General features: G+C 36.8%; 1 protein-coding gene across 1 annotated transcript in view; it reads right to left on the bottom strand.

Moving 5' to 3' along the window:
- Positions 1 to 14,402, bottom strand: part of INO80 (INO80 complex ATPase subunit) — a 72,515-nt gene that overhangs the window by 55,642 nt on the left and 2,471 nt on the right. Inside the window, exons 2-7 of the mRNA XM_067296437.1 lie at positions 7,052 to 7,237; positions 5,995 to 6,161; positions 5,829 to 5,896; positions 4,251 to 4,412; positions 2,293 to 2,413; positions 784 to 998 (exon numbers count right to left, since the gene is read on the bottom strand). Of these exons, the coding sequence (XP_067152538.1) occupies positions 784 to 998; positions 2,293 to 2,413; positions 4,251 to 4,412; positions 5,829 to 5,896; positions 5,995 to 6,161; positions 7,052 to 7,194 (876 nt within the window). The 5' untranslated portion in view covers positions 7,195 to 7,237. The remainder of the gene's footprint in view (positions 1 to 783; positions 999 to 2,292; positions 2,414 to 4,250; positions 4,413 to 5,828; positions 5,897 to 5,994; positions 6,162 to 7,051; positions 7,238 to 14,402) is intronic.

Raw genomic sequence — 14,402 nt, forward strand, 5'->3', positions numbered from 1 at the left:
GGTTCTCCTATTCTGCTGTTATCAATGAAAAAGAAAAAAAAGAAAAAAAGAAAAGGTATTTCTGATGTATTCCAAAGAAGTTAAGAGTAAATGTAGATCTTACGTTCCTCATGTGATCGAAATTAGTCTTTGAAAAAGGAAGGTCTATCACACTGGGCATACCCTTTACCTGGTTTACAAGTTTATAAGGATGGTAAAGCCATCACTCATATTCAGCTTCCTAAAATTCAAAGTCTGTTACTGCAGACTTCAAAAAGCAGGTTATAAGATCCACTCTGATCACCTCTCAGAGAACTAATGACAGTGAAAACAGCTTCCTATTTCAAATGTGCCTGAAGGTCCTTCTGTAAATGATCCAAATACTGTTTTCCCTAGACTGCTTCTGAAATGGGAAGTTTCAAAAATACTCATACTGTAGTGACTGAAACACTCCTCTCCCGAACTTGAGGCAAGACCTAGATATTGGGTTGCTCTACATTGCTATGCTGCAAGGTTAGTACAAGTATCTAATGGAGTTTACTGCTCTGTTCAGAGAAAATGTTTGGACAACCAAATGAAAGCAGTGGCGAAGCACTGCATGACCCACTTACACATCATTGGTGACAAGTAATCAGAACCACACTTTGCTTATTGATTACAGAGCATCAGTTTGGCTACTGATGTCCAACAGAAAATCATGTCTCACTTTACTGTGTTTCTCCACATGTTAATACCCCACTAAGTTAATCTTCTATTTCACTTTCTTTTCAACATCACTGATCCAGTGCCACTAGCCAAGCTCACCTTCGGCAACTCCTTTTTAACTATGCTAAGCCACACTTTCCGTCGACGGGCATTAAGTTGCTCAATGGTCAAATGTTTTTTCTTGGACCCTGGTGGTGGTGTATCATGAGAAAACTTGGCAAAAACTTTGGTCTGGTGATGATGGCGGCGTGGTGATTCCTCTGAAGAGAGCTCTTCATCTCGTCTCCTCTTTTTCTTTACTTTTTTCAATTTGCCTGCATGGGAACAATGACCACAAAATTAGTTTCTTTTCCAACTTTTGGAAGCTTTCTTTTCTAAATTTTTTCCACATTTAGTCAGCTATCCTTCCTGATTAAGCTATCCTAGCTAACTTACATGTGGAACCAACAAAAAAACCCAAACTTATCCATGTCCACCAATTCTGGCACCATTCATTCATCACACCAGATATTTCCTCATTACTTTGTAATTGAATGATTTTCCTGTTTAATAAATAGAGTGGTGAAATGCAAATCTTTCACGCAAGGAAACATGCCTTAAAAGTTAAAACATCTGTAATCTGGTATAATGTTTCTTGTTCTGTGGTAACATTCTACTACAAGATCAGCATTCAGTAGGTAAGTCTGAAACCAAACTCATCATCAGTTGAGAGAGTGCTCCATGTTATCACTTACTACAGATACCCACTTTCAGAAGGAACTACCAGATACTGATATCAGATATTAAAAATACTCTTTGAGAGTATGCAAAACCACGGATGCTACAAGATTAGTGGAGAAAAACATACACGGTTAAAGGAAGTTGCAGGAAGATAGGAAGGAAGGAAGGAAACTCAAAATAGCCTCCTTAAAACACAGCTCAAACTTTAAGTAGTTACACTAGAGAGAATTCACTTTATATTGACAGTTCACAGCCTTCTCTTCCTCCTTCCTTACAGATTTACAGCTGCTGCCAGCTTGATCAAGAAAGGAAATTCTACTTCCTGGCAAACATGCATCTGAGAAACTCCAGCTGAGAGGTTACAGAAGTAATTCTATTTTAATTCACATTGGACATCAATTTCCAGTTCCCTCTCATTTCCAGAAAACAGTCTTACTCCCTATCATTTCTTGTTCACTAGAATCATGCATCCAAGAACAAGTGTATCAGGTACTGGGTAATTTCTTATGCTTTTCAAGAAGCTATCATGTTTTAAAAACTCTGAGTAAATGGATCATGATATGCAACAGCATCTGTGGATTCCAAAACATTGCCAAGCAATGAAGCAGGCTATAAAATGATAATGTTATCATGTTTTCATTCTAGATCCAGAGGTCCACAAATAAAATCTAAAGTCATGAACTCTCAAGTCACACTCTTTTTTTCACCCTAGCTTTCTGGAAGCCAGAAGATAAAGCACAGTGTTTTCTGATGATTTTTCTTTTGACAGGCTGGACATTAGCTTTCCATCTGTCACCCAAAGATTTTGAATACTTATGTTTATTGGAAGGAAATCCTGTAGAAAGAATCAGGTAAAAACAGTTAAAAACACAAGATTAGTGACTTTACCTTTTATTTTTTTCTCTTCTTTAAACTTCTTTTTCTTGGGCCCTAGCAGGTGGCGCTGCTGCTCATAGTAAGGATCATGTGTGGAGAGCAGTCCTGCACTGTAGTATTGATACTGCTGCAACTGAGGTGGATATAAATAAGCATGATAATGGAAAACAGATATAGCAGATAACAGAGACAGCAAGTAAACAAGTTCAGATCTTGATCATAAATAAGAAATCAAAAACCATGTACTTCTCTGTACTTAGCATTGTTATCAAGGATCATGAAGTGCCCAAAGTGAACCCACTGATCCAGAGGTACCCCCCAAAAGTTCTCCAGAGGGAACCAAACCCACCTAGTTGCATAGAACGGGAAGAGCGGGCAGTGAGTCTTACAGTTTCAAATCATACTGCTCTATCCTTTCACATGTGGGTGCTGCCCAGCAAGAAGCACAGTACATGTAGTGGTCCAACTGAGAGCTTCCTATTTGTTTTGCTTGCATTCCCCTATTACCTATCTGCTCTATTTATTATATCAGAGGATGTCAGAGGATTGGGTTAAATGAAAGGCATTTAAAGCATTTCCAGGGGAACAAACAACTTTAACATTCAGATTATCAAGCAAAAGTATAGTCACCCCAATATTTTTTTGCAATTGTTAAAAAAAAAAAAAGGTGTTATTCAACTAAAATATTAAAGAACCATATACAAGTTACATATAACAGGAAAAATTTTGAACTGTAGTCTCTTTAATTAACTTTTTACACCTGAGCATACTACCAAGTTAATCAAAGATTACTGAAAAGTGAAAAGATCAGCACAGAAAGTAAATTATTAATAAAAAAAATTTTTAGATAGATGTGGATTTTTTCCACCCCTTCTCTTTTAAATGTGTACTGCTAATCTGAAAATACTCTGGTTATTTCCACTAGATATTATTTCTCAGAAGTCTGGAAATAAATAATGATGTAAAATCTAACAAAAGCTGTAACCTGTGTGAAAATTGGGTATATGAATATTTTTGTAATTATGTAATATTTCAAGAAGCTAACACAATCTGGGTTTACAACTTAATGAGTAAACAAGAAAATGATGTGGACAGAAGCAACAGCTTGGGTGGGAAATCTCTATTTCTTCACTCTTCTGGTGAAATTTCCAAGGAATATGAGATAAGAACACAAATATTTATTTCAGACACATCCTCTGATAGCCAAATAGGATGATGACTTCCTTCATCTGAGTCTCAATTTCTGGTGAAATTCAAAATAGCAACAAAAATGTTTGCAAAATCCCTTACAATAGGAAGGAATATATTATTAGAACAGTCACAGAAACGTGGCCTGATATTAAGAAAAATGCAGAATTGCATCAGCAGAAGTTTTCTTGTAAGGAAGAGGAAAAAAATGAGAATACGAGAAGAAAATCTAAAACAGAAAAGAGAGGTAAGAAAGAAAAATAGAAAGGCATGGAAAACCCAAAAGATTCAGAGAAAATAGTAGGAAGAAAACTAGGAACTCCCTTTCAATAAGGTAAACATCACCTTACTGCTCCCCCCAATGATTATGCAAGTGTATTGCTTTAGGTTTAAATACACAATTTTAGTCTTGAATAGTGCAGCTACTATCTGTATTAACATTTATCCCACAGCACCTCAGTTTTCATATATATTACCCATTTCTTGCATTCTTGCTCCAGTGAATGGGCAGAGCACTGTGAAAGCTATATACACACATGTATCAGTACTGTCTACATAACTTGAGAGATTCTTGGTGTAAGGGATCAGCAACTTTCTAATCTGTGTGTAATTAATTACATTACCCTTGCCTTAAACTGATGCTAGATTCTTCTAGACTACCAAAAACCAGGATATTGTCCAGTCCACAAAATATTATAACTTTTTCAGAAAAAATGCAAGAGCAGTCAAAAAAAAGCACTTATAAAGGAAATCAAGGAAATACAAAAAATCTGGATATTTACCTCTTTGTCTTTGCTATATTTACTTTGATGAAGTTTCTTATATTTGTGTAATCGCAGCATATTGTGAAGCTCCTCCCTTGAAAGAGAAAATTCTTCTTCCTCCTCTCCATCCTCATCACTTGGTGAATCTGTATCACTGGAGTCATCACTCAGAAGGATGCTCTGAAAAGAATAAACAGAGACTAATTTAACAATCACAAGTCTCTATACCAAATTGTTTATTTAAGCAGAATACTCTTGAGCCTTTACCTAATTAAGGGCCGCAGGCCTTGGCATTTACAAAGTATCTCCCATCTGAAACGCCTCAAATAGCAAGCAGCTTTCTGAGGTACAGTACTGTATAGCAGCTAATCTAATATAGGTATTTTCTGATGGTTCGGGACGTACTTTTCTGTCAGTTTAGTGTGCTAAATCAGATTGCCAAGAGGTCAGACAAGAGCCAGACCTGATGCAAGGCCTGCAGCTGGAAGTGGGAGAATAACTGGACAAATAATACAAAGGGGGTAGGAAAGCGCATACATCACAAAATTCCCTTCTTTGTACCCTGGCTTTTTTCATTGCTGCAAAGAGCCTTGGGGGACCACAAGCAGCCAAAATGGTTTCTTAAAATGACTTAATTTTCACTAGAGGATGCTACATTACAATGAAGATGCAAAGATGGCATAAAGCCACCATTCCATCCTGTCCTTCCGTCCTCATTGGACCTTGTACTGAGTTCAGCTTAGAAACAAATATTCAATTGAATCCCATATGTCCATTTAATATATTTCATAATAGCTCATTTTAATTTGTACAGTGTACTAAAACTACTTCAAATTTCTGAATGTATATTCATTGTGAAATTTAACTAGAATGCAGCTGCTCACCAAAACAGAAAAGACTACTGTCCATTTTGTTACACAACGGAAATGAAAGCCTCAAATCTACAGAGACTATAATTTTATCTTGTTCTACACAAGACCTAATACAATATTTATAATCCACTGTCAAGTACTCTTTCTTTCCCTTTCCAAGATGAGAAGGCCTCTGTAGAATGCTTTTTTTGGTAGGTGTTTTTAATGTATATAAAAGCATTCCTTTCTTCTTAGCAAGGGACACTAGCTCCATTTACAGCAAAAATTAGTGCAGTATAGAGTCCAACACAGCGCAGGAGAAAAGAAGTCCTTTGGAGCCCTCTTTTCAGTGACCTACAAAATACTACCACATCTCTATAGCTGCTCATACATTTTTTCAACGTGAGATTTTGCATCAGTTAAGATGACACCACATAATCTTAAAGCAGCTCTTAAACACATAAGTCTAGTTTCCTAAGCTCTCAGTGGTAAATGTAAAGTAAAATTAAAGGACTATTGAGATGACCACAAAAACTTACTTGTGTTTGGAAATTACATTTGTGATAATACTCTGACCAGAGCTCAATGCATTTTCTTGTTGCTGTCTGCTTGCTTAAACGTTTGAATCTTCACAATCCACAGGGGATGACAACATGGAACTACTCATTTACCACTGTCTGCAGGGTGTTACTGGGGCTCTACTCACATATTTAATAACAGCTACATTTCCTCCCAATATTCTTACCTTCAGCCACTTTCTGCTTTTCTTCAGTTTGGAGAAGTTATAAAAGCTCCCCTTTTCAGACTTTGGTTCTGTTCAGAGAAAAAAAATAAAACCAAATTTCTTAAGAAATAATGCTTTTCCCACCTTATCCCAAAGTAAGCAGAGATTCAACCTGGTGCATGCCTACCTGGCTGCAGTACTCCATTCAGGGAATGTGTGTTCAACATCCCGGAATTTCCTGTTCCAGAAGATTCCCCAAGCAAAGAGTTTGGAGGCTCTTCCTTGACTTGCATCAGGGGATCCCCAGACTGAGGCAGCAAAGGATTGTCATCCAATCCATCTTCACTTTCATCACTGCAATAAGATACATAATATGGTCAAAATGAGAGGAAATTATTCAAAAGAGAAGATCCCTATGACATTTTCTTATATATGGCCATTTTTCTAAGGTTTGAGAATTAAGAAGGTCTCAGACATAATTACATGCATTAGAAATACTGCTGTTAATAATTTCCTGTTAAGTCCTTTCAGTAGCAGTTAATCATCAGGCCAGCCTGGCTATGCTATCAATCTGCACCCTTGGTCTCTAACTAGGTACTTAATTTGAGAAGTCTGAACTAAGCAATAAACTGCAGTGTTGAGTCAAACCAAAGCACAGTATTGCCAGGCTCAACACTACTGTATATACAAAATATACAGCAGCTACTTTTTCTGCTCCTTATATTTATCTTATTATGTGCCTGTAATATACCCATTATCTATTACCACCCAGTTTTCAGTTCCACAACTCTACCATTTCAAAACACTAATGAAACTGAAAGTAAATTGTTTTGGGATAGAAACTTCATCTTGATGACTCATTTCTCAATGGCAGAACTTACTTTCTTCCACATAAATTCTGCATCTGACAACAGTGTTTGCATTTCACTTATGGTTACAGGCCAGTTCCCTGAAATATCAACTCAGTGCTTGTTCAGCCTCCATTCTGCAGATGAAGAAATTTTTGGCCGCTCAGCTATGAAAAACAGCTTTAGAAGATCATGCTAATTCGCATCCAGGCTGGCAACATGCAGAGTTATCAATGTGAGGTAAGAGAAGGAACAGTGCAAAATCTTTACAGGAATACAGTTTATACTGAACAAGTCACTACTAAACCCTTACTATGGTGTTGCCTTTGATCAATGCTAAAAATATGCTTGTCTTTCCTCGTTATTCCCAAATGAAAACAGAAAAGCTTTTGGCACCTGGATATATTCCTGTTAAAGATGGCAGAAGTCTGTCGTAGAAACTGATCCAACTGCAGAGCTTTCTCCAGATATTGTAGATAAAGGGGTTTTGCCAGCTCTGAGCAGCTGCCATCCTCCCTGGCACCCAGCTCTGAGGCCATAGAACAAACTTCTCCTCATGCACAGATGCCTCCAAACACACAACTGTTGAGAAGAAATATCATTATCATCAGCACCTTTGAAAAGAAAGGACTAGATGAGCAGACAGTACCTACTGCCTATTATTTTAAACGGTTCAAGTGCCAAGTACTTCACAGAACACATAACCAAAGAAGTTTCTGTTAACAAGCTTTGGTTTGCAGTTAACAGGTGTATTAAACAAACGGAAATTCACACTAAGATTTCCACCACAATATTAACATAGCCAAAAATCAGATTCTTAGTCTTCTCTGTTATGAATTTGAGATGGATTTTGATTGGAATGAGCATTGCACTGATCTAGTATGACAGTCAAAATGCTTTAGCAAACAATGACATAGAAACACAAAGTACAATGAATCCAGTCCTTGGACATCTAAAGTAAACTTTTATCACTGTTAAAGATAACATTTTGAATAGTGAGGGCAGCCATGTATCGTATAAAACAAATGCATGTAAGTGATTATTTCTAAGTTGAATCATATATATAAAGTTACTCCAAATAAGAACACTGAAAATATCTTATGTTTTTACAATTCAATCCACAGCTTAGTCTACAGAATACTTCTAAGACCCTTCCTTTATTCAAAAGCAGTGCTTCTCTCAAGGCACTCAGGAACAGCTACCTGTTGCACAAACAAGCTACGAATACTTGACCAAAAAAGCTTCCAATCTAAAATTCAACTATCAATATTAAAGAAAAAAGTAATACATATTTTGCAATTTATTTTATGTTTTTTCTAATTACAAATTTAAAACACATGACTCTAGCTTTCTGTTTTTTAACTGATAAAAATCGCCTTCCTGGTTTTTACTTTCACTTGCCTTGGGATTTGATTCTCAAAAAAAGAAAAAATAACCCACCACATTTGCATCACATTTGGACAAAGTTACCAAAACATTTTATTGCTCTGTCAACTGCACTTTTCTTTTTCTTCGATTACAAAAGATGTCTTAATGATTGTTACAGTAATAGTGAGAAAGATAAATTTAAAACACATTTATTTCCAAATTCAAAACTGTTACTGTAAAAATGAAAGTGCTGTCAATGCCCTAAGTAGGATAATATTTACTAATAAATGAAGGCCTTTAGCTTAAGCTTTTGTCTCTGGTGGAGGACAAAAATAAAAACCATCAGCTTTTGAAAGATTTATTAGATTACCTCTTCTTCTAAAGTATTCTTCTGGTTTGTATCTCATTTTTAAAATACTACAAAGCCTGAAACAAACTTCACACTCTCATTTACTCCAAAACATTTTATATATGTTCAATTATTAAACTGTTTTAAGCTTATACATGTGAAAACATAAACTAAGCTTTAAAGTCTTCAAATTGCTCTCTCTATGTATACAGTCCAAAAATCAGTGACTAACTTTTTCCAAGTCTCTTATCCTTGAAAACTACAAATCAGTTTCAGAATTCCTGAAGTTACAAAAAGCCATGATTAACTGATTACTGCCTTGAGCCTAACAGCTGTGGTTGAATGGGAGCACATTCTTTTTTTTAATAGAAAAAATACCTAGCCTCAGTTTGAAGTCTTTAGGCATACAGAAGAAGCAACAGCAGCCCTGAAATTTTAGACAGGATAGCAACCATCATTTGAAAACGAATTTCAGACTGAGCTATCTAGGTTCAATTTTCTATATGCTAGATCTTCTTACACCTGACAAAAATAGAATGAATGACCTCTGTCATGAAATATCTGTTTCCAGCAGAGGTTAACAGCCAGAACAAAGCACCTGAAAGCCTTCCCTGTGAAAAGGGGATTAAGATTCATGTTTTCCAAGCCTTTATTTATTTCTGAAGCTTTCACCTTGTGTGTGTCTTATTCCTTAACACCCATCTGAAAAAAAAATAAACCCAAAGACTGCCTTCCAACACACAGGACCATGAGGAAAGTAAAGAGGTTAGGAAAAGAGAAGAAGGATTAACCTTGTGCCTCTGACAGAAGAAATCATTATAGGAGCGGATAGTAAAGGACACCAAGAAGGTGAAAGTGGTTTTCTTTCAGATCACCAATAAAAATGATAAAGAGGCCTCATACAATCCCTCATATCACACCAGAAACAAAATACGGTGACCCCTTTTATTACTGCATTTCCAAGAATATCTGTAAACAAGAACTAGCATGCGTTACATGACTATCATATTAGTCTCCCAACCGAAATGTCATGTGTAAGTATGATGCTTTATGGTTTTGCTCAGAACCATAAGGCATCTTTCAGCTGTCTGCCCTTTGCAGAAAACCTCCTTCCTAAAAGTCAACATTTGGTAACACTGCTTGTCCTTGAGGCATGGCAGGAAAGAAACCTGCCGGAAGGGGCACTAAGCACACAGGGCCTTATTTGGCTTCACTGCTGCCAGGAAAACTAACCGGTTTGCCAGGCTCTTTTTCACCCAGACCATACTTGCCTGCAAAACTGTACAAGCTAACAGAAAAAAAAAAAAAAATCAATTTAACATCAAGTTTTTAATTACAAGACAGCAAACAGGTTAGAGGCAGAACAAACACAGTCATATTCCTGGTCTAAACTGATTAACTGGGTGCTTTTCTAGCTGCTCAGATGTGCTTGCCTACGAGCTGCTCTAAGTCAGTGCTGCCACCAGCCTGCATCATTGCTGCTCCTCTGCACAGGCACCGGTGCTCGTCTGGCTCTACAGGCAGACAGCTTAGGGAGATAACCCAGAGAATACTATTTCCTTATTTGCAAGATAAAATGAACCTATGAAAAGATGACAATATCAGATGTGTTTGCTAATTAGAAACCTATGAGGCATTTCCTCCAGAGCATCTCATTCATACTGCACAGAGGTCCCAGACATCTGTGAAAGCCAGCAATAATATCCTCTATCTGCAATGACTGTGGTAATGGCAAAAAATGAGTTTTCATTCAGTATTCTAATACATTAAACTTCCCTTTTTGGTGTACTATAAGATGTGCTAAATACCTGACTCATCCATACTTTTGGCAAATAATTGCGTTCTTAAGTATTACTTCTCAGATCAGGAAACCTCACATTTCCACATTTAACAAAGTCCTCCTTATGCTTGCATAGTAAAAGTAATCTGTATTCTACCCAAAGAAAAAGATGGAAACTTCTGTCTGTTTTCCACTTTAATTTTCCCAAGAGGCTCCTGTATATACAATGTTAATTAGTATTCTCCTCAAAAAAGTTACTCACCTGTCTCTCACCTACTGAATAACCAAAGAAAAACAAGAGAGCTTAATGATAGTCTTAAATGTAATAACAATGACCAAAACAAGTGTTATATAGCCATAGAAAATAGTTCAGCCCCTTAATTCAGCCTTTCGTTTATTTATACGCACAGTGCTTCTCTGCTGATCAAAGTAATAATAAAGGAAGCTAACTGACAGCTACCTCTTTATTCTCTACTCTTTTCTTCCCATTATAAGTTTTAAGAAACAAAGATTTCCAATGGCTAAAATTGCTTGAACACTGAAGTGAAAGACGACGGGAAAAAACAAACGAGACGCACGCAACAGCCTTATCCACTAAAGTAGGTAAAAGGGTCCAGGAAACCAAAGACGTTGTTTCAGTGGATTTCAATGGGGATGACATTCGTTCCACTTTTCTTTGCCATTTTTGATACAAACCTACCGTCTTGCCTACTCAGTTTAAGGAGGACTACAGAAATACTGATTTTCAAAATGTTTTTAATTACTGGTTGTAATGTTTAGATAACTGTGTTACAGGTGGTAAAATGGTTGGATACTGCTGAGTAATGGTTCTGCTATCATGATTTCCTTACTAACATACTTCAATATTATATTAAGTTTCAGCATCAAATTTAGTAGAGTTGTTTGCCTTCTCTCTCCTCCTTTCCTCTCCCCAAAATAGTAACAGTTTAGGAAATTAGCATTAGGATCTAAATAGCTGGGGTACTAGCTGGCAGGCTGGCACCTTGAATGCTTTAACATTCTTACTTAACCGTAAGCTCACACAGAAACTAATTGCATCATGTGGCCCTTTAAATTATTAAAGGAACAAGTAAAATACTGCCAGTGGGTTTTGAAATCAGCTATCAGCTTCATGTAAATGACCTTCAGACCTTCAAAATGATATGTTTTTTAAAGCTCTAGGCTCATTTTTAATGAAGTCTTCCTCATTCTGTTTTAAATCACACTGCTTAGTTCAACGTTAATGTAGGTGTGAGGGGGTTTTTGTTAGTTTTTCAAGCCAGTCCATTACAATGTCTAGCCAGTAAATAAACACTCAGCTTTGGGGAAGAATCCTCCAAGGACATCTTCAGAAAGCAGAGTTATGTTTTCTAACAAGGTTTCCAAGTTTTATGCCCACTGACCTGCAGCAACCAAACAGTAAATATACTGCTTTCATGAGGCAATTGAGCTTTAAAAGTAGACTTTCCTAGTTTAAACAAATATCTACTGTCTACTTCTGAATGGAAGTCCAACAAGCTTTTGCAACCAGTATCAATCTGAAACAGCAGCCCCCAGCAGCAGGCACACAAGTCAGACTTTCGGCCTAGCTGTGAGCTTGGTACGGCCAGTTTAACCACTACTTTTTCTCCAAGATTCTTTTGCTGCCCCACTCCCTCTTCACTCAGTGGCGTTACCACGTCTCAGGCAAGGCCCAGAGGATTACTTTTTCTCCTCTTTACACCTAACAATGACAACAAACATTACAGTAAATAATAATAACCACATTACTAACCAAGCGCACATACAAAAAAAGCAAGCTACCAGGGAGGTATAAGGTGCAACATATCAGCTAATCCACAGTACCTGCTCTTAGGCTACGGCAAATGCAAGACAAATCAACAAGGTAAAACTAATTCAAATGGTTTCACTCACTACATGCTAGCAGCATATATACCCAGTGTTATCAGCTAGCAGGGGAGCACAGTTACTTGTCCAAGTATTTCAGCAAACAAAAGCACAATTTCTCATGTCTCCTCCTTTTAACTCTTGTAAAGACCTGACAAAACATTTAAGTGGACAAAAAGTTGAAATCCAGTGTACACCAGGAAAATATGTATCTCTCATATGCCTATTTCCATCACTGAAAGTCTTATACATACAGCAGAATTAAAAACTGAAGCCAGGAGAGTGAGAACATAACCTTCTCCACACTTTTAAGTTCCCTCTCTATTTTAGCAGTTTTCTGGTTTTTTTTCCCCTGGTCTTTTCATGCTTTATATTTTGACACCAGCTTATAAAGAGAGATTTTCCAAACTAATACGAACACCCAAGATGCTTTTCTCTGTTGAAGAAATTCAAAACTGAGACACACAACTCTCATCAGAATAGTAGAATAGTGCAAGAATTTGCCTCAGCAGTAGTAACATTTCCAAGATAACCCCTGACATACCGACATACACACCTACACAGCAGCCTAAGTCAAGATTTATACGGAAAGCTTAGGTTAGCGCAGCGCAGCCGCACCGGTCCCGGGGTACAGCTTTTGTCAATTTCTTTACAGGCAAAGTCTCTAACAGACAACCGTGGGGGCACTGAAGAGTTTGAACTGGCATTTCGCTTGGAGAACTATATGCTCGTCTTCCCTCTCTCACCTGCCTTGTAGCTTGTCTTGATAAACATATAGTTACACTGACAACTCTCTTCTAGAGTGCACTATATGCCAGGTCTTAAATCCAAGTGTAATTGCCATATCGTCTTTTTTTTACGGCAGGAAGTCTTTTAAACAAAACTTTGATATACAAGAGATACTGTTTAAAAAAAGGAAAAAAAAAGACAGGAAGATATTTCATATGAACTTAAAGCTCTCGGTTTCCATTAAATTCAAGTCGAATGAATAAAAGATGTGTATATAAACTGAAGAGCGAGTTTCCACCTTTTCAATTTGAAATGAAAAAAGAAGTTATTTTAATTGTATGTAATGAAAACTACATTACAATTGTAATTCTAATGAAATCCAGTTAAAATTAGATACTATTCTATTTTGCTATTTTACTTTTGTGGCAATGTTTCATATTGTTTTCCAAGGAATGAGATAGCATTTCACTGATCTCAGTTCCACCTTTTAATAGCTTTTAAATACAGAGATGCAGAGCCAGTAGACACCAGCTTTGGATTCTCTAATTGCAGAAATAGCAGTCACAGATGGGGCCCAATTTATTATAAAAAAAGCTACACAGCTCTACATAAATTTTATTAGAAGCATATATGTAAATGAATCACAGAATACCTTAGAAGATATGTAGAAAGCTACCAAACACAAAAGTTGGCAAGTCACAGCTCTGTTGCCATGTTTAAACTAATACAAAAATGACCAGGAAGAACCAACCAGTCTAACTGTTCAGTTAGGGTAAGTCTTGTCCCAGAAGAGCTGTGAAGAGCGTTTTTGGAGATCTCTGACGATGCATCCATACTTTCTGCATTACAAGTCATACAAGAGCATCAACAGTTACCCTGATATACTGCCACTGCCTTTGCTCCTCCTTCTCTCTCTGTATGTGTGGAATACAAACTGCACAGGTGATTTGTTTTTAGTTTTTTCCCTTCCTCTACCCCAGTTCACAAAAAGGGAACCATGTCCAAGGGAACCCTACGAGGACCATTTTTGTTCTTGCCGTCTAGACCAATCCCTAGCACATAATTTAGCTTGTCAAGTAACATGCTTGTTGCAGAATTTACAGCTTATTACATTATACTCAAATGGAACAAAACTTGCTAATTTAAATAGTCATGAAACGCAAGGCAGTATTTTAAGCAACCTCAAGATATAAATGCAAGAGATGGACTAGAAGTCCAGAATTAAAGCAATCATTCATAAAAGTTGGGGAAAGATTCAACTTATAGCTCTACTTCTTGTTCTCTTCCCTGTCTGCTCACTACCTCATCAATCCCAGGGTATCACAACATACTCTTATACTTACATATTAAAGGAATGACAACACAAATACATCATTTCTGAATAACATCAAATTGAGTTTTGGTGATGTACAGGCATATTAGGTGTGCTGTGTAAATCCCAATAATACAATTATTTGTATGATGGAAGAATAAAAATCTAATAATGCATATAAAGATGTTTCACTACAGGATGAAAGAACTTTACTTGCACTGTCTTGTATGTACAAAGGAAAAAACAGTCTAAAGAAATTGATTGCTACCATATACAACAACATAATCTAAAAAAGTTGATTATTATCATATACCACAACACT

This window comes from Apteryx mantelli, chromosome 4 (genome assembly GCF_036417845.1).
Source record: "Apteryx mantelli isolate bAptMan1 chromosome 4, bAptMan1.hap1, whole genome shotgun sequence".
NCBI lineage: Eukaryota > Metazoa > Chordata > Aves > Apterygiformes > Apterygidae > Apteryx > Apteryx mantelli.